This window comes from Nematolebias whitei, chromosome 15 (genome assembly GCF_014905685.2).
Source record: "Nematolebias whitei isolate Nwh7 chromosome 15, NemWhi1, whole genome shotgun sequence".
Classification (NCBI taxonomy): Eukaryota; Metazoa; Chordata; class Actinopteri; order Cyprinodontiformes; family Rivulidae; genus Nematolebias; species Nematolebias whitei.
Window position 1 is genome coordinate 10,318,108 of NC_056512.1, and position 25,190 is coordinate 10,343,297.

Genomic DNA, 25,190 nt, shown 5'->3' on the forward strand with positions numbered 1-25,190 from the left:
CAGTGTCAATTATGTTTTTTTCTGAGCCCGCAAGACGAACCACCGCTAGGGGTGGATGTGTTTGCCCACAGCCCATGGTCCAAAATGCTTCTTTATGCATTCCCCCCACTCCCTCTGGTATTACGGATTCTGAATAGAGTTCAGGAGGAGGGATTGACAGCCTTCCTGGTGGCTCCCGAGCATGTGAACGCTCCATGGTTCCCAATTCTACGACGCCTGTTATCGGGATGCCCATGGAAACTGCCGTGGAGGGAGGATGCTCTCCTCCAGGCGGGAGGAGCGATCAGGAGCTACCCAGAAATAGGCCAGCACCTTTGGGTCTGGCCGTTGAACGGATCCGTTTGGAGAGGATGGGTCTCTCCCAAGATGTAGTGCACACAATCGAGGATCCACGTGCTGCCTCCACCACAGTGCTGTACACATCAAAGTGGACAGCTTTTCAGCACTGGTGTACGGAGAAAGGTGTAGAGGCCACTTCATGTCCACTAGGTGGCGTGCTGTCCTTTCTGCAGCAGCTGATGGACAGAAATCTGGCGTTCAGCACGATTAAAACGTATGCTGCAGCCATCTCTTCCTGTCACGAAGGTTTTGGAGTACCACTGCCTGCAGCTCCTCCTCCAAGATGGCCGCTAATTGCCTACACCTGATGGCCATCAGACTGAGGCGGCGTCCCCGGCTACAAAAGGCTGCAGTCCAGTGCTACTCTTCGCTGGAGCATATCACCTTCCATGGTAGTTGTGCTTCAAGCCTTTTAGGCTATTACTCTCAAGTACTAACCTTGCTCTCTTGTTCCCAGTGTTTCCTGGTTCCTCGGCTTGTTAAAGGACCCCTCGTGATCCTTTGGTTTCCTGACTCCTCGTGTCCTGTACCTAGTCCCTCGGACTCCTCATGTCCTGTCCCTGGTCCCTCGGACTCCCTCGTGGCCTGTTCCTGGTTTGTAGACCCCCTTGGGTCCCTCCTTGGCTCAACCTCCCTCGTGCTTGGATTTCCTTTGCCTGGTGCCTCTATCCAGCCAGTGCCTGCCCTGCCAGCTGCTGGACTCTCCCTGGACTCTCTGGAGCTCTCTTGGAGGATTGGAACCCACCTCTGGACCAAACTGTAAGAGATTCACAGAACACAAAATATCAGCTCCTAAGGTCTTCACCTCCATTCTGACTGTCCTCCTCTACCTCCTCCAGGAGCTGCAGAGAAGCTGCACCAGCCTTGTTTATTATTATCACCTGTAAATAAACACTGTTCTTTTTGTATCCACCTGAGTCTGTCTCGTTCCAGGTCTCATACAAATCTGGGTTCCCCGCGGTTATGACATTGGGGATAGAACAGCTTTTAATCATCCGCTGATGAAGCGTTTTTAAAAAGGTGTACAGAGACGCAGGCCTGTATCACGCCCACTTGTTCCACAGTGGGATTTAACCCTGGTTCTGCGAGCCCTGATCAAAGCTCCAGTTGAGCCACTGAATCAGGTTCCGATTAAATTTTTGTCCTTAAAACAGCCCTGCTGTTGGCTTTAACATCTGCTAAGAGGGTGAGTGATTTATCTGCCCTCTCTGTCGCTCCGTCATGCCTCAGAATTCAGGCTGACGGCAGCTCAGCTCATCTGAGGTCTAATCCAGCGTTTATGCCTAAAAACATCACAAGCTCTTTTAAATCAAGAGCAATATCGTTGGAGGGATTTTCCCTCCCCCCCACAAATCAGAAGAAGAAGCATTCTATCTTCTCTGCCCTGTGCGTGCGTTGATGTGTTACATAGCACGCACGGCCACACTGCGTCAGACTCAATATTTGTTCTAATGTTTGTGCATTATAGAGATGCATCTGCAGGTCGCCCGTTATCCACCCAGCGCCTGTCGCACTTGCTGTGTGAGGCCATTTCTGAAGCCTACAGAGCATCAGATTTAGAGCCTTCTGATAACCTCAGGGCGCACTCGACCAGGGGTATTGCATCTTTGACTGCTTTGCATAATGCTATGACAATGTAGGATATTTGCACTGCGGCCGCGTGGTCAACACCCTGTTCATTTATTCGCTTTTATTTACTTGATGTGTCAGCTCGTTCCATGACGCATTCTGTCCTTAGTGCCTTAACAGAATGAATATTGTTGTTCCATGGAATCTCGTTAAAACTCACATCTGACTGCATGCATTTACAGTGTGAGATGTTATCAGTCACAGGTTGTGACTGTTGTTCTTGATCTATTGTCACTAATCAGTTCATGACTATTGTTACCAATCAGTTCATGACTATTGTTACCAATCAGTTAATTTGATTAATAATCAGTTCACTTATTGTTAATCTTTTCATATTGAAGAGCAGTGGATCTGCCTGGTTCACTGCGTTTTTCAGCCTCTTCTCTTTCCCGTTGAAAACTTTTCTGTGGCGTTCATGCAATCAGAACGTGTAACTACGCAGCGCACGTCTGTGCATGGTACGCGTAATTACGCAACGCGCATTTACCCACACGGAGAGCTGAGTGACAAGACGTATTTTGGGCAAGCGGGCACTTCTTATGGTGTTCGAATGGACCCAGTGAGGCGAGGACCACATCATGCTTCGCCTTTTAACCCACTAGCGAGGGCCTTAAAGGGTGAAGCCTATATGAAATAGAATGTTGGTTACGTACTGTAACCCCAGATTCTATAAGTATAGGCGTAGCCCTTTAAGCGCCGAGCCTCAATGGCTCCTAAATGGCTGAAGAAAAAGCTATTTGGGAGCCGATTACCCGCTCTTAACGTAATTTATATGGACTGGGTGGGGCCCACACAACAGGTGGGCGTGGACTAAACTTTTCAGTGTGATGCTTTGCATGACGGGATAAAACCCACTAGCAAGGGCCTTAAAGGGCTATGCCTATACTCATAGAATCTGGGGTTACAGTACGTAACCAACGTTTTGAATTGTGATTTGAAGGTCTGAAGGGAGTCAATATTACGGATGTCTGGGGGAACAGCATTCCAGAGTTGGGGAGCAGAGCGAGAAAAGGCTCTGTGTCCCATGGTGCTGAGACGGACAAGAGGCACATTGAGGTAGATGGAAGAGGAAGAACGAAGGGAAGGTGAATGGGTGATAAAGTGCAGGAGATCGGATAGATAGGGAGGGGTGAGGTTATGGATGGCCTTGAATGTGTACAACAGGATTTTAAATTGAATTCGGAAAGTGACTAGAAGCCAGTGAAGATGCTGATGCTGTAAAACTGGGGTGATGTGGTGAAATGAGGGGGTTTTGGTAACGATGCAGGCAGCTGAATTTTGAACCATTTGAAGCTTACGGTTTAATTTTTGCGGCAGACCAAATAGAAGAGAGTTGCAGTAATCAATTTGAGAAATGACCAAGCTATGGACCAGGTTGGACGCAGAGTGCGGGGAGAGGGATGGACGGAGACAGTTGATGTTTCGAAGGTGGAAGTATGCAGACCGGGTAATATTATTGATGTGAGATTGAAAAGAGAAAGTCCTGTCAAGAATGACACCCAGACTCTTAACGTGAGAGGAGGGAGAAACCATGGAGCTGTCAGTGGTGAGAGAAAAACTGTTGACTTTAGATATGGTGAATTTAGTGCCGATGAGTAGAAACTCTGTTCTATTTCGTATAGGCTTCGCCCTTTAAGGCTGTTGCTGATGGGATTATCCAGATATGCGAAGCATTGCACTGAAAAATTGAGTCCACGCCCACCTGCTGTGTGGGCCCCACCTGGTCCGTATAAATTACGTTAAGAGCGGGTAATTGGCTCCCATTTTTTCTTCAGCGAGCTAATAGCACTGTCAGAAGAACGAAGAAGAAAAGTTTTGTAGATGACCAACCTTTGTTAAGAATGCTTGGCCGGTCACGTCGACCTCCGGTCGTCCCGGTGAGCTCTCTTCCCCGAGGAGAAGCTGACGAGCAGTCTTGTTTCAAGGTAAGCGCCGAGGAGTATTTCTCAGTGACAGGTCGCTACACAACGCCATCTTGTAATTTTCCTCTTATCGCCGACCCTCGGAGCGAATCAGATGGTTCCTCCGGGACAGGCCATGTCAGCTGCAGTCCCCCGCTGCTCATTCCCTCCTGGAGAGCGTAGTGTCGGTGGAGGGGGGTTGAGCGAATGCTCACCTCATCCCACCTCATTTCGCATCGGCAATCACCCTGCTCCCGGCTGACTGCACCCTCTGGGGTTGCACAGCGTAATCCAGGAGCTGCTGGCATGAAGGGACCCTTTTTTACGTCCCGCGCCTTTCCCGCCAGTTCGGATGATCCGGCGGGAAGTTTTTTTTTTTTTCTAGGCTCCATTCCGGCTCACCGTCCTGATCCATCTGACCAAGGTTTCCCAACAGGACGTCCTACGGGCGAGGCCACAGCCGGCTTTCCTGGTAGATTGGGGGGCCGGTCTCCACAGTCCGCACCCATCTCCAGAGCAGGGGTTCACCGAGCGGAAATTCCCTCAGTGCCCCCTGGAGCCGAGCCTGACGGAGGCTTCATCGGAGCAAGATGTCCAGGTGGACCAGCGTCCCGTGCCTCTGGTTAGCGTAACCCCAACGGTGACACCGTTCTCCAACTGAGCTCACCAGCATGCGTTACAGATGGCCACAGCGAACAACATGTTACACTGTTGGCATACACGTTCAGAGGCGGGAAGAGACGGTGGGCCCTCTGACCTTCAGCTCACTCCGCGGCTGTTTGCTAACGACGCTATCGGCCTCTGCAGTACGCTCCGTCCGCAGGGCAGCTGACATCATCCCCAACCAGTGCGCCTCTTTTGCTGTCTGCCGGCCCGCATCGCAGCCGGAGAACGAGGTCCCAGAGGTTCTCCTGGCTCGTCACTCCACCTTCCTCTCAGGGGAGCTGCAGAAGCTTTTTGTTGGAGGGCCTTCATCAGTGAGAGATCATTTCAAGATGCTCCACGGCTGCACAACACCTCCCCAGCTCTGCTACGCCAGCCCCTCTCGTCAGACATCCTCGGCATCCGGAAGTTCAATTTTTCCTGGACTCCGCCAACAGGGGGCCTTCTAGGACAACAATCAGAGCTCAAGGGAAGATAACCAGATGTTGGTTTGCTGGAGGTGTGTTGATGACACAAGATGTGGAATAACATCACTTTATGATAGCCAGGCTGTCAGCACGGATGATCTGACAAGCAGCCCCATCACACACACTCATCACGAATGAGCCTTTTAAGGTTGTTTCATTCACTGCCAGCGGTTCACCTATAAGGCGCTGTGTTATGAAAGCGGGCACGCAGCTCTCAGCGCCCGCTGTTCACGTCAACGTAAACGTGAGACCGCGGTACAAGCCCAGTAACGTATCTCGCTCTCGGCAGGAGCGACACACGTTTTCATCGCAGTGGTGTCAAACGCGTGCTCCCGCGGCGTCAACAGTTTCACAAGCCTCACAGCGGCTCCGCTCCTTCATCCTCGAAGAAGGTTTTCTGAATTAATACTGCAGCTCGTGGAATCACTCAAAAGCTCACGTGATTCGCAGCCAAGAATGAACGTGTTCTGCAAACCGAGCCCAGTGGTAACCTCGCCCCACCGATGCTGCGCGCTGCTTCCTGACCACACCAGCGTCAAACGCGCGCTCCCGAGGGAATCCTCGCTTAAGACGTCGCATGAATGAGGGCGCGCACACACGACTCTTCAGTGCACGTCGGCTCATACGTGCACCCGCTCCCCAACCGTTTACACGGAGCAGCGGCACACAACGTGAGCACAGCACAGATGAGCTGCGTCCTGCAGCATCAGCAAACGCACAACGATCTGCATGCTCGGGGGCGCGCGTTGTTTTTTTTTTCCTTTCTCCTTCAGCGCGCACCAGCTCACATCAGCATGCATGTGAGTTCACAGCATCAACGCGTGCCCGCTTGATAACTTCATAACGAGTGGCAATGAGCGCGCGCTCCAGACGGATAGGCGAACCGTTTTCATCCGGGCATTCACGCTGCAGTACAGCTCAAACCCCGGTGCGGAGGAACTCTAATGACGTTTTCTGTCATTTCTAGAACAGATCTCGTCCCCTCTCGCAGAAGCTCAGGAAATTCTGATTAAAATGTAATTTCCAGAGTCTCAGAAGGAGAGGAAAATGCAGGGTTCCTCTCTCGTCACTCCCTGGTCCCAACGAACCTGAAAGATGAGATTTATTCAGATTTGTCAATTTTGAACTGTGAGAAACAACACTCCATTAATGTGCCCGAGCCACTCTGCAGCCGCCACACAGAGCAGGGAGGAGAATTCTGCTTTATCTGGACATCTGCTGCTGCTGAGCAGTTTGTACAGACAGGTGGCAGCAGTGCAACTCACGTGAACCGGTTGAGTGATATCAGCTGTTTCCGTCAACAGACCTACGTCACACATGTCAGACTTCACAAAGGCACACACATTTAACGAGCTGTGGGGGTGCTGTGGTTCTCCACACAGCAGCTCATTTAAATGTTTTTGGAGAGTCGCACGGTTTTTTTTTTATGTGATTCAACACTTTGCCTTTGAGCTGTGAATCATTAGGGTTTTTGATTCACACAGACAGCAAGTGACTGTTGCATACATAACTGTCAGGAGATGTATGCGCTCAACCCATGTGCCACATTGTAAGACAGATGCTGTGTGGGGCACACCCAATCTGCTCTCAATTGGAGTAGGGTACATCTCATGTATTCTGAACAGGGAACGGATGTGATGTCCAAAGACGGTCGTTTGCGGCACGGGGACCTGGGACCTTCCATCCAGAGCTATGGCTCAGACACGGCAGAAATCCTGCGAGCGGCTGTGGACGTGTAACAACACAAGAGAACGCTCAATGTCAACTATAATTATCGTGGAGCCACGGGACAATCCACCGCTGGGGTGGACGTGTCTGCTCACAGCCTATAGGCGTAATGCTTCTTCACCTCCCTCACTCCCTCTGATATCACGGTTTTCTGAACTGAGCTCAAGAGGAGGGACTGACAGCTCCTCTGTCCCAAGTGTGTGAACGCATCATGGTTCCCAGGCCTACGACACTTGTTATCGGGGCGCTCGTGGAACCTGCCTTGGAAGGAGGACGCTCTCCTCCAGGTGGGAGGAGCAATCAGGAGTTAATCAGAATAGGCAAGCACCTGTGGTCTGGCCGCTGTGCGGATCTTTTTGAGAGGATGGATCTCTCTCAAGATGTAGTGCGTATGATTCAGGATTCTCGTGCTACAACCACCACAGCGCTGTTCACATCAAGTGGTCAGTTTTTCAGCGCTGCTGTACAGAGAAAGGTGTAGAGGCCATTTCATGTTCATTAGGTGGTGTGCCGTCCTTTCTGCAGCAGCTGATGGACAGAGATCTGGCGTTCAGCTCGTGTAAAACGTTCACTGCGGCCATCTCTTCCTGTCATGAAATTTGAGACAGAACAGCTTTAATCATCTGCTGATGAAACGTTTTGTAAAAGGTGTACAGAGAAGGCGTAGAGGCCACTTCATGTCCACTGGACGACATGCAGTTCTTTTCTGCAGCAGTCGATTGACAGAAATCTGGCGTTCAGCACGATTATCGTATGCTACAGCCATGTTTTCTTCTTGTCTCAAAGTTGTCGGAGACAGAACAACCTTTAATCATCCTCTGACGGAGCATTTTGACTCAGATCTAAATAGCAGCTGTGGGCCCGTTTGCAACACGAGAAAACGCTCAGTGTCAATTATGGTTTTCTCTGAGCCTCGAGACGAACCACCGCTGGTGGTGGATGCGTTTGCCCACAGCCCATGGCCCAAAATGCTTCTGTACGCGTTTTCCTCCACCTCCTCTGATTTTACGGTTCCTGAACCGAGTTCAGGAGGAGGGATTGACAGCTCTCCTGGTGGCCCCCGAACGCGTGAGCGCACCATGGTTCCCAGTCCTGCAACGCCTGCTGTCGGGTCACCCATGGAAACTGCCGTGTAGGGAGGACGCTCTCCTCGAGGCAGGAGAAGCGACCAGGAGTTACCCAGAAATAGGCCAGCACCTGTGGGTCTTGCCACTGAACGGATCCGCTTAGAGAGGATGGGTCTCCCATAGGATGTAGTGCGCACAATTCAGGTTTCACGTGCTGCATCTACCACAGCGCTGTACACATCAAAGCGGACAGTTTTTCAGCGCTGGTGTACAGAGAAGGGTGTAGAGGCTACCTCATGTCCATTAGGTGGCATGCTGTCCTTTCTACAACAGCTGATGGACAGGAACTTGGCATCCAGCACGATTAAAACGCACGCTGCAGTCATCTCTTCCTGCCACGAAGGGTTCGGAGACAGAACAGTTTTTAATCATCCGCTGATGAAGCGTCTTCTAAAAGGTGTACAGAGACGCAGGCCTGTTTCACACCCACTTGTTCCACAGTAGGATTTAACACTGGTCCTGCAAGTCCTGATCAAAGCTCAATTTGAGCCTTTGGATCAGGTTCCACTTAAATTCTTGTCTCTTTAAACAGCCCTGCTGCTGGCTTTAACATCCACTAAGAGAGTGAGTGATTTATCTGCCCTGTCTGTCGCTCCGTCATGTCTCAGAATTCAGGCTGACGGCTGCTCAGCTGATCTAAGACCAAACCCAGCTTTTATGTCTAAAAACATCACGAGCTCTTTTAAATCAAGGGCGATATCGTTGGAGGGGTCCCCCCCCCAACAGATCAGAAGAAATAGCGTCTTTTCATCTTCTCAGTCCTGTGCGGGTGTTGACGTGTTACATAGTGTGCACAGCTGCAATGCATCAACATTTGTTTGTGCCTTATAGAGAAGCATCTGCAGGTCGCCCGTTATCCACCCAGCGCTTGTCACACTGGCTGTGTGAGGTCATTTCTGAAGCCTACAGAGCATCAGATTTAGAGCCTCCTGTCAACCTCAGAGCACACTCGACCAGGGGTATCGCATCTTCAACTGCCTTGCATAATGGTATGACAATGCAGGACATTTTGCACTGCGGCCGCGTGGTCAACACCCTGCTCATTCATTCGCCTTTATCTATGTGATGTGACGGCTCGTTCCATGACACATTCTGTCTTTAGTGTTTACAGAATGAATATTGTTGTTTCATGGAACTCCGTTTAACTCACATCTGTCTGCATGCATTACAGTGTGAGATGTTATCAATCACAAATTGTGATTGTTATTTTGGTTCTATTGTCACTAATCAGTTCACGACTATTGTTACCAATCAGTTAATTTGATTAATAATCAGCTCTCTTGTTATTATTAATCTGTTCATACTGTTCAGCCGTAAACCGGTTGGTTCATGGCTCTTTTCAGCATTTTTCTCTCCCCATTGAAGTTTCGGGGGCGTTCCATGCATTCAGAACGCATAGTTATACAACATGCGTCTGTGCATGGCACACATAATTACGCAATGCGTAATTACGCACATGGGGAGCTGAGTGACAAGACTTTTTTTGGGCACGCTTCTGCTTCATACGGTGTTCGAATGGACCCAGTGAGGCGAGGACAACATCCGCTTCGCCCTTAACCCATCAGCAACAGCCTTAAAGGGCGAAGCCTATACGAAATAGAACGTTGGTTACGTACTGTAACCCCAGATTCTCAGTATAGGCTGTTTTGCTTTCCCGAGTGAGGTAGGCACAGGACACGTGCCACGCCCTCACCGCAGCAGCCTCTCCTCCAACGGGTCTCAAAACTAATCCTATAGCTCAGGTATTACCCGCAGCCGTTTCCTAGGACAGTTTTAGTTTTAAGGCTGTGTTGAGATGATTCACCCAGACTGTTAAGTACCTCCGATCCTTGCACCACACCCAAAGTTTCAACTTGTGCCTCGCCCGACCTAGCAGCAGGAGTGGGGACGTTTAGCAGACGAGGGAGCGCAAGTTAACGGTAGCTCATCTCCTGATTTAGCGTTGCAATTGTTAATCGATCTGGCGTTATTTAGAGCCTAGGCACAAGGCTCATGGATGTTGTTTTTTAATCAAAAGCTAATAAAACAGTTTAAAACCTCCCATGTTTCTGTTGTTTCATTGAACCAAGTTTTCCACTTCCAAGAACAAAAGGGTGTTTGAAATAAGAATCCAGAATTTTACATTTTGCTTTGCTTTAATCAATAACTTTTGCAGGGGAACAGCGGTATAGCACAATAATGAGTACACTGGATTACAAAGAGATTACATGATGAATAATTTTCATTCCTTAGTCCCTTTTTTAGTTGTTGACCTTTTCTGGGCAAGGTAGATCTCAGTCCCTGTGGATGGGCTTGAGACAGGCTCTTGGACTCCTCTCTGCTCAGCCACAGACGTCCTTTAGTCCGGCCGGCCACACCCTGTCTCACTTAGGAACACAAGTACCCACACAGTTTACCTACTCTCTCTACCAGACCCAACACATTATTCCTCACCACAAGGAAAACCCTTCTACAACTCTGAGCAACCAGGTTTAAAACATAATAGATTTTTCTGCTTGTCAATTCATACACCACTGCTATAATTTGGGATAAGGTTTCATTAAGGACTAATTTTGAGGAACGTCCTCTTACCATGTTTTCTGAATTCAGTAAGAGGCAAATTTCCCCATCTCTTTCTCGGATGTGGGCCGTTCCTGGTCCTCGATCTGGTTGAATTTGAAGAAAAAAAGGGTTTAGGGATAATCCGGGCTGATGGGTTGAAGAATAGTTAAAAAAAAAAAAACTTATTCCAACGGATTTCACCCTAGTTCTCCTCCAGCAGAGACCGTCCAAAATTGCCCTATTAGTCCACAATTCGTCCAGAGGTTCTTCTGGTCTTGTCCTGAGTTCCCTCGCTTGTGAAGTGGATCCCCAAAACAGCAGAGTTTTCTCTGAAACTTTTGTTTATATAGCCTGAGATTTTGACTGACATCTCCAGACCAGTCACCCCATCAGGCTAATCCATCCCTTTTGGGCTGACCTTGGTCCGACTCTACAGGCTTCTTATGAGATTTTGCCAGTCACTCCTAATGCATATTAAAATCTGGGTGTATTTTGTTCAATAATGCACAGTCACCCTTGAGTTGTCCTATTCTGATTTGCTCAGAGCTGTGTTCTGGGACTTTCCCCTTGTGTAACACCCTTACTTGTATCTTCTAGAACATTCGTGAAGCTACCGGTTCTTTTCTTTCAACAACATGACTAAGCTTAAAAACAGATTACATTGTAAAATCATAAAGATTACATTTTAAAATCACAAAGTTTATAATATCACTTGATCATCTACTTGTTTATTGATTTATTATAAACACATCTTTCTCGTTCATCTGAAACTGGTAATTTTTTATTAAAAAGAAACATGTTCTGCTTCTGCTGTTCTCTCCCTGCATGTGTGTGCCTCTCAAACGGGCCTGTGTGTGTGTGCGTCTTAGTGAACATGTGTGTGTGTGTGTGTGGGTCTTAGTGAGCCTGTGTAGTTGTGTGTCATATACATTCGTGCTTATGGCGTGTGTGAGTGTTCGTGTGGCTCTACACATGGTTTTGATTATTCAAGGCTTTGAGGCCTACAAACAGGGCATGAAACTAGCAGAATAACATGTCTTGACTTGCCCGTTCCCTATAAGAGCAGGCTGAACATCTTTGACAAGGCGTAGCCCTTTAAGCGTCGGGCCTCATTGGCTCCTAAATGGCTGAAGAAAAAGCTATTTTGGGAGCCGATTTCCCGCTCTTAACGTAATTTATACGGACCAGGTGGGGGCCACACAGCAGGTGGGCGTGGACTAAATTTTTCAGTGCAATGTTTCGCATATCGGGATAAACCCATCAGCGACAGCCTTAAAGGGCTATGCCTATATTCATAGAATCTGGGGTTATAGTACGTAACCAACGTTTCGTTCTGATCACAAATTATTTCGGATTGCGCTGAGTAAACAAAAAATAACCTGAATGGGATGTTTACATGACACATTTTTATTCCGAACGGCCATTTCATTCGATTACTTATGTCCATGTAAACATAGCTAGTGACACTAGGAGTTAGAGGTGTCCACAGTGATACTAAAACACAGAGGTGTAAGTGTCTACAACTATACTGGACGTCAAAGTTTTAAAGAACCTAGAAGTATGTTAGGTGTCAAATGTGTAAAGAGTCCACAGTGATCGTAGAAGTCAGAGGTGTAAAGTGTCTAGAAACAATGGAAATCAGTGTCAAGTAGTGGAGTGTTTGTTAGATGGACCCAAGATGCAGACTTGCATATTGTATCACATATCGGTCACAGGTCTACATACTAAAAAATGAGACCAACAACCATTCATCCCCACACCTAGATACAATTTAGAGTTACCAATCAGCCTAACATGCATGTTTTTGGACTGTGGGAGGAAACCGTAGTACCCAGAGAAAATCCACGTGACACGAAGAGAACATGCAAACTCCACCCAGAAAGTATACTGATGCATCCTCAATAATCCAGATAGAAAAATCTAAAAAAGTTAAGTTAACTTTTTTTGATCCACCCAGAAAGGCCTCCGGCCAGGATTCGATCCGGCAACCTTCTCGCTGAGAGACAACAGCTCTACCAACTGAGCCACTTCAGGTGTCTGGTTTATAAAGTTATTCTATTCTAAACTTTAAAAGAACTGCTCATGTTTTTATCTGACCTTAGTTGTATCAGCAGACACAGGTCAACTTCTAAACAAAGTGCTGTATCATAAAAATATTGTTACAGATGATTAAGGTGTTTCCTCTCCAACTCCACTAACATGTGGAGTGCCTCAAGTGTCTGTTCTTGTATCACACTCTTTTATAGTGTGAATGTTGGGACAGCTTTTACAAAAGTAATTATTAATTATTTCTAATATTTATCTTTGCAAATATTTCCCAATGGAAAGACATCAAGGTCTCTTTCATTTACAACATATTATTTGACTAATTTTAGCTTTATCTACTTTTCTGCTAGTTTGGACAACTGTGAACATGCTAGTGTTCCTAAACCTATGCAGATAACTTTATCATCAAAACATTTTGTTCTTCTTTCAGCCTGTTCTGTTATTGCTGCATGACTTTTGGTTTACCCTCAAGTGACCCCAGATTGAGTGTGACCACTTGAGCTGCTAATTTTACCCACTGTAAATTTTTTCTACCTTTTTCCTTCCAACTGGGTGGTGAAGAGTAATTTTTATGTGGCATATATCTGACCTAATGCATGTGAAATTCATGTGAAATTTTCTTTGAATGAGAACCACTCTCTAGCTGAGAGACAATAGCTCTACGAACTGTGCCTCATCAAGTAAATGTGACCTTTTTTCACAATAAAACTGTCATAGTGGTATTGGGACATCACTAGTCCCCGCCATGTGATTCAAGTAGAACAGTCAGTGTTACTGACTGGAGTGTTCGGTGTCAGTGTTTAGTAGCAGTGAAGGGCTGTGGTAGCTCAGTGGCTAAGTGCTTTAGCCTTTTGATTCTGGGGCTACTGGTTCAAGCCCAGGTTGTGTCAGGAAGAGCATCCAGCTTGAAAATAATTGTCAAATCTTTCATGTGAGTTTACTTGCTGTGGTGACCCCTAAAGAATGGAGCAGCTGAGAGAAAATTTCTACTCTAGTCAGTGGTACTGAAACAGTCTCTCAGAGAGCCTACTCTGCTTCAGCTGACTATTTCCTGAATGACCCGGTGCTTGTGATGTCCCTGGATTAATGGCTTGTACTGTAGTTGAAGTAGGAATTCTGCTGTTAAATTATGTGAATTCTAAGGTAAAAAATCAGATACCTTTCTCTCAGATCAGCATCAAAAAGTCAGACTTGTATGTGAAAGATACTGCTTTACCTCCTCAGATGAGCTGTACCTCCCACCTATGAGAAAAATTGACAGCTTGCTGAGCGAACAGAAGAAAGGGCTGTTGAGGAGAGTCAGCATCAGTACTCAGCACCAGGTACATCCATAGGTGCATGCTTCTATTGTATATGGACAAGTAGCTGGAACGGTTAAACTGATGAAGATGTTTCTGTTTTTATTTTTTGTTGGACTCTGTTCTTTAACTGTCCAGGAGGCTTTACATTTGTTCTCCAAAATGACAGCAGACCCTCTGGACTCAGGAGTGGTCAGGGTTCATCTTGGTGGCGAGGGTTACAACCGCAAAACCCTCAATCGAGTCAAAAGGAGCATTTCTAAGCAGCAGGTGAGAAGATGCTTCAACGTTAGATACAGGTGTTCATCTTCTCAGATAATTTATTCTCCACCTTAAAATAAATAAATGTGTATGCCTCTTTTATGACTGTCTATTGTTGTTGTTATTATTCACTGCTGTCATCACGCTTTAAGAAATCAGGTCCCTCTTGTAAATGAGTTCCCGAGGCTCAATGGGATTAACCTGTATAAATAAAGGTTGAATGAAAAATCTCCACCTTTTTATCTCATTAACCACTGGACAAATTTTAATGCAACTCTCAGAAAGTAATTATTGAATATGTATCTAGAACCATTGTGCTTTTAGAGTCAACCCAATTCAAAATGCCTGCCACAGCTAAACAAACTTAAATACAAAAATGACTACAATTTTCCACACTGGACATGGTCTGTTTGAGATATTACCATCAGGAAGAACATGCAGATTAATTAAAACTAGGACAAACATATTTAATCCCTGGAAGTCCCTTAAAAGATAACCTCACAGTAAATCATTGGCACCAGTAGCATAATGTGTGTTTGTGTGGAGGGGGAACACTGGTGTGTGTGTGCATGCGTGCGTGCGTGCGTGCGTGTGTGTGTGTGTGTGTGGTGGGGGAGTCCTAAGCACAACACAAACACATTAGCTAAGATGCTACAGACGTAGCGCTCTGCGTCTTTCACAAATCCTAACCCCCCACCCCCATCACTGCACGATCTGCTCCTGAAGCACGATCCGTACCGTCAGCTCATTTGTACATGCACTAAAAAAAATACTTCTGGGAGGGCTTTAGACGTTGCAGATCACAAAATAGATGGATTTTCAATCTTTCTACTTTCGTCACCTGCAATTTTTCCTGGAAAAGAAAACTTTTGCAGGAGATGTGGATAGCAAAGTATGCCAGGAGGATAGGTTTCTACAGTAAATCTCATAAAAGATGACTTTTATTCAAATAAATGTCTTCTGTTCTCAGTAATGGGTCCACCAGAGGGCACATTGACAGCATAAATATGTTACAGTCCAATCAATCAACCAATACACATTTTTCTACTGAACTATAATTTTGAAAGTAATTGAGGACAGTTCTTATTCATAAACAGAATTATAGCATTGTCTAATAAAATGCATAGAAAGATGTATGGATATATAGAAAGATATATTTTAATTAATATTAATAAATATGGTATGTTTCATAAATATATTTTATTAATATCAAAAAATATGTAATATACACTGCCTGGCCAAAAAAAACTCACCACCTGGATTTAACTAAGCAAATAGGTACGAGTCTCCTATTGGATAATTACTGCATTGGTGATTATCTTTCAGATGCAACAAGTTATTTAACCCCAACTGGTGCAATGAGTCAGCTTCTGTAGCCGAGGATCAGACCGGACACGTCCCACCAGAAGGAGGCCCAGAGGAAGACCCAGGACACGCTGGAGGGACTATATTTCTCGGCTCGCCTGGGAACGCCTCAGGATTCCCCCGGAAGAGCTGGCCCAAGTGGCTGGGGAGAGGGAAGTCTGGGCCTCCCTACTTAGGCTGCTACCCCCGCGACCCGACCCCGGATAAGTGGAAGAAAATGGATGGATGGATGGATGGATGGTGCAATGAGTTGCTTCTCATTTCTTAAACAACCATGTTGATAGATGCATCACGTGGTTGTGGAAAAGATGTCATTCTGTTTGAGTTGGGTCAAATCATTGGCATGCATCAAGTAGAGAAAACATCTAAGGAGATTGCAGAAACTCTTAAAATTGGGTTAAGAACTGTCCAACGCATTATTAAAAACTGGAAGGATAGTGGGGATCCATCGTCTTCGAGGAAGGAATGTGGCTGGAAAAAAAAACCCTGAATGATCGTGATCGGTGATCACTTAAACATGTGGTAAAATCAAATCGAAGAAAAACAACAGTAGCACTCAGAGCTATGTTTAATAATGAAAGTAAGAGCATTTCCACATGCACAATGTGAAGGGAACTCAAGGGATTGGGACTGAACAGCTGTGTAGCCTTAAGAAAATCACTAATCAGTGAGGCTAACTGGGAAAAAAAGGCTTCAATTTGCTAGGGAGCATAAAGATTGGACTCTGGAGCAATGGAAGAAGGTCATGTGGTCTGATGAGTCCAGATTTACCCTGTCCCAGAGTGATGGGTGCATCAGGGTAAGAAGAGAGGCAGGTGAAGTGATGCATCCATCATGCCTAGTGCCTACTGTGCAAGCCTGTGAGAGCAGTCTATGATGCGGGGTTGCTGCAGTTGGTCAGGTCTAGGTTCAGCAACAGTATGTGCTCAAAGAATGAGGTCAGCTGACTACTTGAATATACTGAAGGACCATTGTTGTTCCATCAATGGATTTTTTTCTTCCCTGATGGCACGGGCATATTCCAAGATGACAATGCCAGGATTCATCGGGCTCGAATTGTGAAAGAGTGGTTCTGGGAGCATCAGACATCATTTTCACACATGGATTGGCCACCACAGAGTCCAGACCATAACCCCATTGAGAATCTTTGGGGTGTGTTGGAGAAGGCTTTGCACAGTGGTCACAGTCTGCCATCATCAATACAAGATCTAGGTGAAAAATTAATGTAACACTGGATGGAAATAGATCTTGTGACATTGCAGAAAATTTATCGAAACAATGCCACAGTGAATGCATGTCGTAATCAAAGCCAAAGGCAATCCAACGAAATGTTAGTGTGTTACCTTTTTTTTTTTGGTGGAGACTTTTTTGTGCCAGGCAGTGTATGTGTTGTATTAAATCAAGTTCCAGGATAGAATTTAGCATACCTTTATAATTAAGGCTGGAAGTAATTATTTCCAGTACATTTTCCTAAATTTAGCATATTCAAAAGCATTTATTTTAGCGCATGCACAAATGAGCTGACAGAATCAGAATCAGTTTATTATTGCCATGTCAATGAACGAGGTTCACAAACTAGGAATTTGCTTCGACATAAGGTGCGAATAGTAATAAAGTAAAATAAAGTAAAAATAAAGTAAAAATTAAGTAAAAATGAGAACATTACATAAGACATAAGACCTGTGTACACCCACAAATAAAGTAAAATTATAAACACAACATAACCATATGTACACCTATACAATAGAAAACAATAAAAAAGCTTAGAAAACAGTACAGATGGAGTATTCAATTTTAATACAGATGTAATGTGACCAAAGCAGAAATTATGAGGTAGCATTATGAGTGTTCAGGAGTCCAACAGCAGAGGGGAAGAAACTGTTCTTATGGCGGGTCCGAATGGACCGAAGCCTCCTGCCTGAGGGGAGTGGTTCAAACAGTCTGTGTGCAGGGTGAGCAGGGTCAACTGTGATCCGATCTGCTTGCCTCACAGTCCTGGAGACGTACAGGGCGTGGAGGGATGGAAGGCTGCAGCTGAGCGCACAATGCGCTGCAGTCTGAGTCTGTCCCTGGCAGTGGCCCCGGCGTACCACACCGTGATGGAGGAGCTGAGGATGGACTCGATGATGGCCGTGTAGAACTGCACCATCAGCTTGGCCCGCAGCTTGGCCTTCTTCAGCTGTCGCAGGAAGTACAGTCTCTGCTGGGCCTTCTTGATGAGGGAGCTGATGGTTGGCTCCCACTTGAGGTCCTGGGTGATGGTGGTGCAGAGGAACCGATAAGAGTTTGCAGTGGTGATGGGGGTATCATTACAGGTGAGGGGGGGCAGAGGGGCTGTGGCTTTCCTGAAATCCACAATCATCTCCACCGTCTTCTGGGCATTGAGTTCCAGGTTGTTGCTACTGCACCAGGTCACCAGCCGGTCCACCTCCCTCCTGTATGCAGACTCATCACCATCCGAGATGAGCCCGATTAGGGTGGTGTCATCTGCAAACTTAATAGGTTTCACAGTCATGGCTGGAGGTGCAGCAGTTGGTGTACAGGGAGAAAAGCAGGGGGGAAAGCACACAGCCCTGTGGAGATCCTGTGCTTACAGTCCAAGTGTCCGAGACAGCTCTCCCCAGCCGCACGCACTGACTCCGGTCTGTCAGGAAGTCTGTGATCCACCTGCAGGTGGAGTCAGGTACATGGAGCAGGGAGAGCTTGTCTTGGAGCAGAGCAGGGAGGATGGTGTTAAATGCAGAGCTGAAGTCCACGAACAGGATCCTGGCGTAGGTTCCTGGGGAGTCCAGGTGCTGCAGGATGAAGTGAAGAGCCAGGTTTATTGCGTCATCTACAGACCTGTTGGCCCTGTAGGCAAACTGCAGGGGTTCCAGGAGGGGGTTGGTGATGGACTTGAGGTGAGATGAAACCAAGCGTTCAAAGGTTTTCATGACTACAGACGTGAGAGCTACAGGTCTGTAGTCATTTGGTCCTGTGACACGTGGCTTCTTGGGGACAGGGACGATGATGGAGGACTTGAAACAGGCTGGGACGTGGCATGGCTCCAGAGAAGAGTTGAAGATCCCTGTGAAGAATGGAGCCAACTCTCCAGCACAATGTCTCAGCGTGGAGGGTGACACAAGGTCTGGGCCTGCAGCCTTATGTGTATTCAGCCTTTTAAAAAGCCTCCTTACTTCATCCTCTTGTACAGAGATAGCAGGGGGTTGTCGGGGGCAGTCCCAAGTGGTTAAACCAGTTGGGCTGGGGTTGGTGTGGAGGATGGAGGAATGTGAGTCGATGACTTCAAAGCGTGAATAGAAGTCGTTCAGATCATTTGCCAGTTTGAGATTGTCTCTAGAATGAGGTGCTCTGGGCTTGTAGTTAGTTATTTCTTTCAGCCCCCTCCAGACAGAGGCAGAGTCGTTTGCAGAGAACTGTTGTTCCAGCCGTGCATTGTACCTGGATTTAGCCTTCGACACCTCCCTGCTAAATCCATACTTCGCACGTCTGTAGTTGTCTCTGTCCCCCTCTCTGAAAGCAGCCTCCTTCTGCTGACGAAGCTGTCTTAGTTTGGATGATAAACCAGGGTTTATCATTATTGAAAATGACTCTGGAGCGTGATGGGATGATGCTGTCCTCACAGAAATGTATATATGACGTCACAGTGTTTGTGTATTCGTCTAGACTGTCTGTAGAAGCCCTGAACAGGTCCCAGTCTGTGGTGTCCAAACACGTGCGTAGCTCCTCCACAGTTTCACTGGTCCACTTTTTGGATGTCCTCACCACAGGTTTTGAGAGCTTCAGTCTCTGTCTGTATGCAGGTATGAGGTGAATCATCTCATGATCTGAGAGACCCAGGGCAGCACGAGGCACAGCACGATAAGCACCGCTCACTGTGGTGTAACAGTGATCCAGCGTGTTTCCTTCTCTTGTCGGGCATTTAATAAACTGTTTATATTTAGGTAGTTCATGCCTGAGGTTTGCTTTGTTAAAATCTCCAAGGATGATAACAAGGAAGTCCGGAAAAGTTCGCTCTACACTCGTGATCTGGTCCGCGAGCGCGCGCTCAGCCTCGTGCACGTCCGCGCACGGTGGGATGTAAACAGCGGCCAGAATAAATGAAGTAAACTCACGTGGAGAGTAGAACGGTTTGCAGTTTATGAAGAGATATTCCAGAGAAGGAGAGCAGTGCTGGGAGATCACTGTCACGTCGGAGCACCAGGCGTTGTTGATAAAGAAAGAGACTCCTCCGCCTTTCTTCTTTCCTCCGGAAAGTTCCCACTGTCTGTCAGCGCGGAGGAGCTGGAAACCCTGGAGATGGAGTGCGGAGTCCGGGGTCTGCTCGTTGAGCCATGTCTCCGTGAAGCACAGCACACAGGAGGAGGAAAAATCGCTGTTCCTTCTCATCAGCAGCGCTATCTCGTCCATTTTATTGTAGAGGGAACGGACGTTGGAGAGAAATATCCCAGGTAAAGGCGTGCGTGTACCGCGCCTCCGGAGACGCACGAGCGCTCCAGCTCTTCTGCCCCTCCTGCGAAGTCTCACTCTTTTGGCCAAAAAGTGCACAAGTTCTGCAGCAGGCACTAAAAAAACTGGAGTAATGTCCTCATGGGTTGTAATTCTGATGTTTAGTAGCTCCTCACGAGTGTAGGAGCATGCAGACACATGATTAAAGCACAAAAACAGAAAAAACAGAGCGCACCAGAATGCCAGGGCGACCGTACATGGCGCCATCTTGGATCAATTTTTGACAGTACAGATTGTGCAGTGACGCCTCCCATCAACAACTGCCAGTACTAATGTGGCACAAAGCTAGCGCACAAAACGGGTGGCTCCCCCTCATCCCCCTGTGAGTTATTTGCCAACGCAAGGAGAAACACTACATGCGCTGTGGAGAGTTGTTGGAGGTAACCAGGAAAACACGGAATGGACTTTTAGTGGTTTGAGTGGAATGGATTCTTTCACAAATAAATAGAAACAGTGCTGGATCAACTAATATTTCATGGTAAATGTGTGTGGGGGGGTTCTGAATGAATATTTTTTAAATGTGGGGTATACACGTCCCCTTCACGTATAATTGTTGCGATGCCTATGCATTAACTTAACTACACTCGTGTTCCTGCGTGGGAAAATCAGCCACATTAAAATACAATGTACAGTAAATAAAACGTTTAATCCTATATTTATCATATCATAAAATATTGCATTTCCCTCAGTAAGGTTTTTTTTTGCTTTACCTCTGTCCCTATACTTTCAATTTTCATATTATCCTACTAGGTGGTGTGAAGTGTATGTGTTTAAAAACAAATTTATATATATATATTTGCAGCTGCAGGATCTGAAGGGTCCGGTGGCCTGGAGTATTATCGCAAAACTCCACACTGGAATTTTATAAAAGTTGTCAAAAACTCATTTTGAGTGTAGTAATGGGGGGAAATGTCTTTTTATTTATTTTGTATTTTTTTCCCAGAAATTGCCTTAAATATTTTGTTAATTTAAAAAAAAAGAAATGTGGAGGGTTTTTTTTGTTTGTTTGTTTGTTTGTTTGTTTTTTTCAAACAAATGACTCAGAGAGTTACCGGAAAATAAAAAAGGCAGTTAAATTTGATGTATTTATTCCGTGCTGAAGTAGTTCTATAAGTGACTAGTCTTTTGTGGAAAAAAAATATTTTTCAGCAGTTAAATAAGGTGGTGACCGTTCCTTTAAGGAGCATTAACTGTCATGAAGTTAAAGGGACTTCCAGGGGTTAACAAATGAATGATCAAAACTGGGTGAATTAATTCTGCTCACATAAAGTTGTAGCATTTCAAGAGTAAATCTGTTTCCTGATACTTCAGGCTCAGTTTTAGGTAAAGTTAGACGGAAACCATTCTTTATGACTTTAGGTTAAGAGGTTTTGGAACTTGGGGTATTATTTAGTCATGAATAAAACTAAAAGTAAGTCATGAGAAAAGTTTTAAAAAAAAGCAAAAACGGAAAAATACTGGTGAAACTCAACTTTTTAAAACTTTTTTTTCAGGATATGAAGATTTCGATTGAAACCTGTCGAATCTACAGTCTTTATCATTCTCTTCACCACTACAAGTATCACACCTTCATACACTGCAAGAATGAGGTAGGACAACATCTGTTGGAACAAATACAGCTGTGGTCAGAAGTTTAAAACCCCAAAATCATGTGGATATACATTTCTTATTTTTTTGGTGTCTTCCGAACATCCAATCTTTGATTTTTATTTTTGACATGTCTGGAGAAGCTGGCTCTCCTGTGTTGAGCCATGTGTCAGTGGATCTACCGTTTAGTTTCTCCTTTATGGAGTTCTGAACATCGTTGTTTCACTAAACTACATACAGCGCACAGCTCAGGTTGTGTTTGGAGGTTTTATCATGGACCAGTCTTCATCTGAGGACTTTCATGGCTCACCACAGGAGAGCCAGCACTTCAGAACAAGACTCAGATCCAGAGTCCTTATTTTTACAGGAGATTAATTTAACTGTTTTGTGAGCATGTGTGTGTGTGGATAATAAAAATCCAAGATTTTAATCAAAATTATATTTACCAGCTGAACATTTGGACTGCAAACAATTTACATTTAATGTTTTGTAAAACACTTTGGCATTTTCCGTTTGTGGATGTTGGGTGCTGAAGAATCTTAGTTGTTAAAGCTAAAATAAGCAGAACATGGGCTAAAACAGAAAGCTGCTAGCTAAAAAGTACCAAAACTCTTGGTAAAAGTAGCAAAATGCTATCTAAATGCTAAAAGTGAAATAATGGTAACTAAAAGTATTAAAATGCTAGCTTAAAGCTCAAATATTTAAAAGTTAGTTAGAAGCTAAAAGTAGCAAAAGGCTGGCTAAAAATAAAAAAAAATGTAAAAAAAAAAATCAAAAAGCAAGATAAATGTATGTAAAAAGACAAACACTGCCAGTTCCTTAATTCAGATCTCAATTAAAACAATGCTTAGAAAAAATGATAGAGATCTTTCTACGGTGACAATCTTTGGAAAAATAAAAACATTAACAAATAAAAACATTAAATAATGTTTTTATTTTAGATATAGAAATGGCTTAAATAGCACAAAATATGTAGAAGCAGTTAGATTGCAAGAATGCACAAAAATATCAAACAGAAAAATAAACGTGCTCAAATCGTGCAAACACCAGTTCTTGTTCTTGCTCGTTTCCACCCTCATGCTGCTCTTGGGTCAAAACGATCCACAAGACCTTAACTTTCAAATAAAGCCCAGCCGGACATTTCGACTTAAGGACAGCAAGAATGTTTAGATGAAATATAAGCAAATCTTACACCATTAAACCTCCTCACATAAAGCCATATCACAGTCTCAACCTAACTTTATTGTTCTCCTGAGCAGACGGATAACATCAAGCAGGCAGCTGAGGACCCCGGTCAGGAGGAGGTGGTGCAGCAGTGTATGGCCAACCAGGGCTGGCTGGAAAGCCTTTTTAACTCCTTCGTGGAACTGCTCAGCCATAGTGCCAAGACCTGACAGAGGACAGAGCACAGCCTAAGTCTCTGAGCTCATTCACCCTCAGTATTAAGTGGCCGGAGGCATCCAGTACTTGTGAAAACAAATCTGTATGGCTGCAACAAGTGCAATGATTCCAATGAGAACAACCATCATCCATTGGTTAATGGGAGATTTAACTTTTAAAATGTTTGTTTTCTTGTTGAGTCTATCCCAAAGAACTTCTTGATTTCAAGAACTGCACTGAAAGGTGTAAGATGGAAATAATCTGAATGTGAAAGGTTTACGCCCCACTCCCATAAAAAAAATAATTAAAAAACAGCTAAATCTTTTTGTCAATGCTGCAGAGATTTATGTCATAACATTCAGACACAAACTGTCTATAAGGATGTATTACTGACCATTGTTTGTATAATTTCTACAAGGAAATTTTTTAAATGACCACCCTATGATGGGTTTGTTTGTTGTTATTTTTTGAAAAGTATTTAAAGATGGTGTTCATAAAATGGCCCATTTGCTTCTGTTCAACCAACAGAGGTAAAGCTGGGGACGTGTGACATAATAGTGAGGAACAAAGGGACTATGTGATAGTTTCTACCTGCCTCAGTCAAATCAAAGAAGTTAGGATTGAGGGGAAATGTATTTAAATCATCTTCTTTTTGTATGTTCAAAAGAGGATAGAATGAGGCTTTAATGCCTTGAGTGATAAGGAATGAAAAAATATAAATAAATAAAAGCACAACTTTCTTAAAGAAAGTGTGAGGTGAAAAGATCCATAAACCTAAATGTTTGTGTTTGTCATTTTTATCTGTTTGTTGATGATATTTCTGATCATTTGACTTCTTTGAGGTTTTGCAGAGCAATTTTCTTGTTTTGGCATGTAAATATTGTACAGTTGCTCTATTCTCTAGTTCGGAGTTGCTCTTCTGTACATGAAATTCCTGTGTTTGACAAAAATGAAATAAAACTGATAAACAACAAAATGTGATGATACAAAAAAACAGCCTTGTCCTCAATTTTTTTTAACTAATAGAAGATGAGTGTGAGAATGCTTGTTGGGTTTACAGCAGGTTTTGTACCAAGTACTAAACAAGACGTTAAGTTGACCAAGGATCTTTCCGTACAGTTAAGAGACAATGTTTGTGATAAGTAAAACCAGGGGTGAGGAAAAAACTCAAACCAAGAGCATCCCACTGATGTTTCTGTACTTTTCTGTTTTATAATTCTTTTTGTTGTAAGACGCGTTGGAGAGAGCATTTTTCCTTCCTGGGTGTTGGCGAAGTGGTTAAGTCACTTGCCTTTGGTGTGGGAAGATCAGTTGTTCACAGTTTGAATCCCTGTGCCAACTACTAAGCAGCCTCGATTACATAACGAATGAGAGACATAATAATAAAGCCTGCTGGCTCGGACGTCACCCGGATTAACAATGTCTGTGTCAGATGTTTGGGAACCAGGACATTCTGATGAGAAATGGACTACTGGAACAAAACGTGCATGGACAACAACAGAGAACTATTTCTACTATTTGGTGGCTGTGGATGAGTGGTTAGAGCAGTCGTCCTCCAATGCAAAAGTTGGGGGTTCAAATCCACCAGCAGTCACATGCCAAAGTGTCCCTGGGCAAGACACTGAGCACCCCCGTTGCATCCGATGTGCCCCATCGGTGTATAAATGTGATAAATCACTGATCAGTCTCTTTAGAATGATTTATTCAATTATTCTTTGTAAAGATTTAATAGAGTGCTGTATGGGCAAATGAGGACACGGATTGTAGTGTAAAGCACTTTGAGTATCTGGATAAGCTAGAAAGGTACAGTCCATTAAGTATTCAACCAAGAGTAGTGAACGGAGATATGTTGGAAAGATGTGAGAACTATGAATACTTCAATACCCATCATCCAGATTGACTCATAAACAACTTCGGACCCAGTGTTCTAACATACGAGAGATAAATCTGCTATCACACTTAGAGATTGACATGGTACAATAAAGATGCTATACCAGGACAACAGGTCAGGGGGATCAACCATCATCCACACCATTAGAGTATGCGTAACAAGCCCCATTGAAAAGCCCTGAAAAACTGAAAACAAGGACAGCTGACCTGAGAATGAAGATTGTGACCAAGCTAGACACATTTATCTTGCACCTCTTGCCAAGGCTAAGTGACAAAGTACTTTCTGAAAGTGCTAGAAGATGTGAATGCAGCATTGCTGAGTATTCCTACTGACATAATTACAGAAACCAATTAGTTGGTATACAAGTGCTGGGATGTCCCAAGATGGCGCCGGTGTGTAGGGCTGCCCGTCTCTCGCTCTCTGCTTGTATTTTATTTTTGTTATTTTTACAATGGTTT

General features: G+C 44.9%; 1 protein-coding gene across 1 annotated transcript in view; it reads left to right on the forward strand.

Moving 5' to 3' along the window:
* Window positions 1–23,690, forward strand: part of LOC119421449 (proline-rich protein 12) — an 80,903-nt gene extending 57,213 nt beyond the window's left edge. Inside the window, exons 8-11 of the mRNA XM_037688802.1 lie at window positions 13,666–13,763; window positions 13,878–14,009; window positions 21,368–21,463; window positions 22,721–23,690. Coding sequence (XP_037544730.1) covers window positions 13,666–13,763; window positions 13,878–14,009; window positions 21,368–21,463; window positions 22,721–22,855 — 461 coding nt within the window. The 3' untranslated portion in view covers window positions 22,856–23,690. The remainder of the gene's footprint in view (window positions 1–13,665; window positions 13,764–13,877; window positions 14,010–21,367; window positions 21,464–22,720) is intronic.
* Window positions 23,691–25,190: the final 1,500 nt, after the last annotated feature.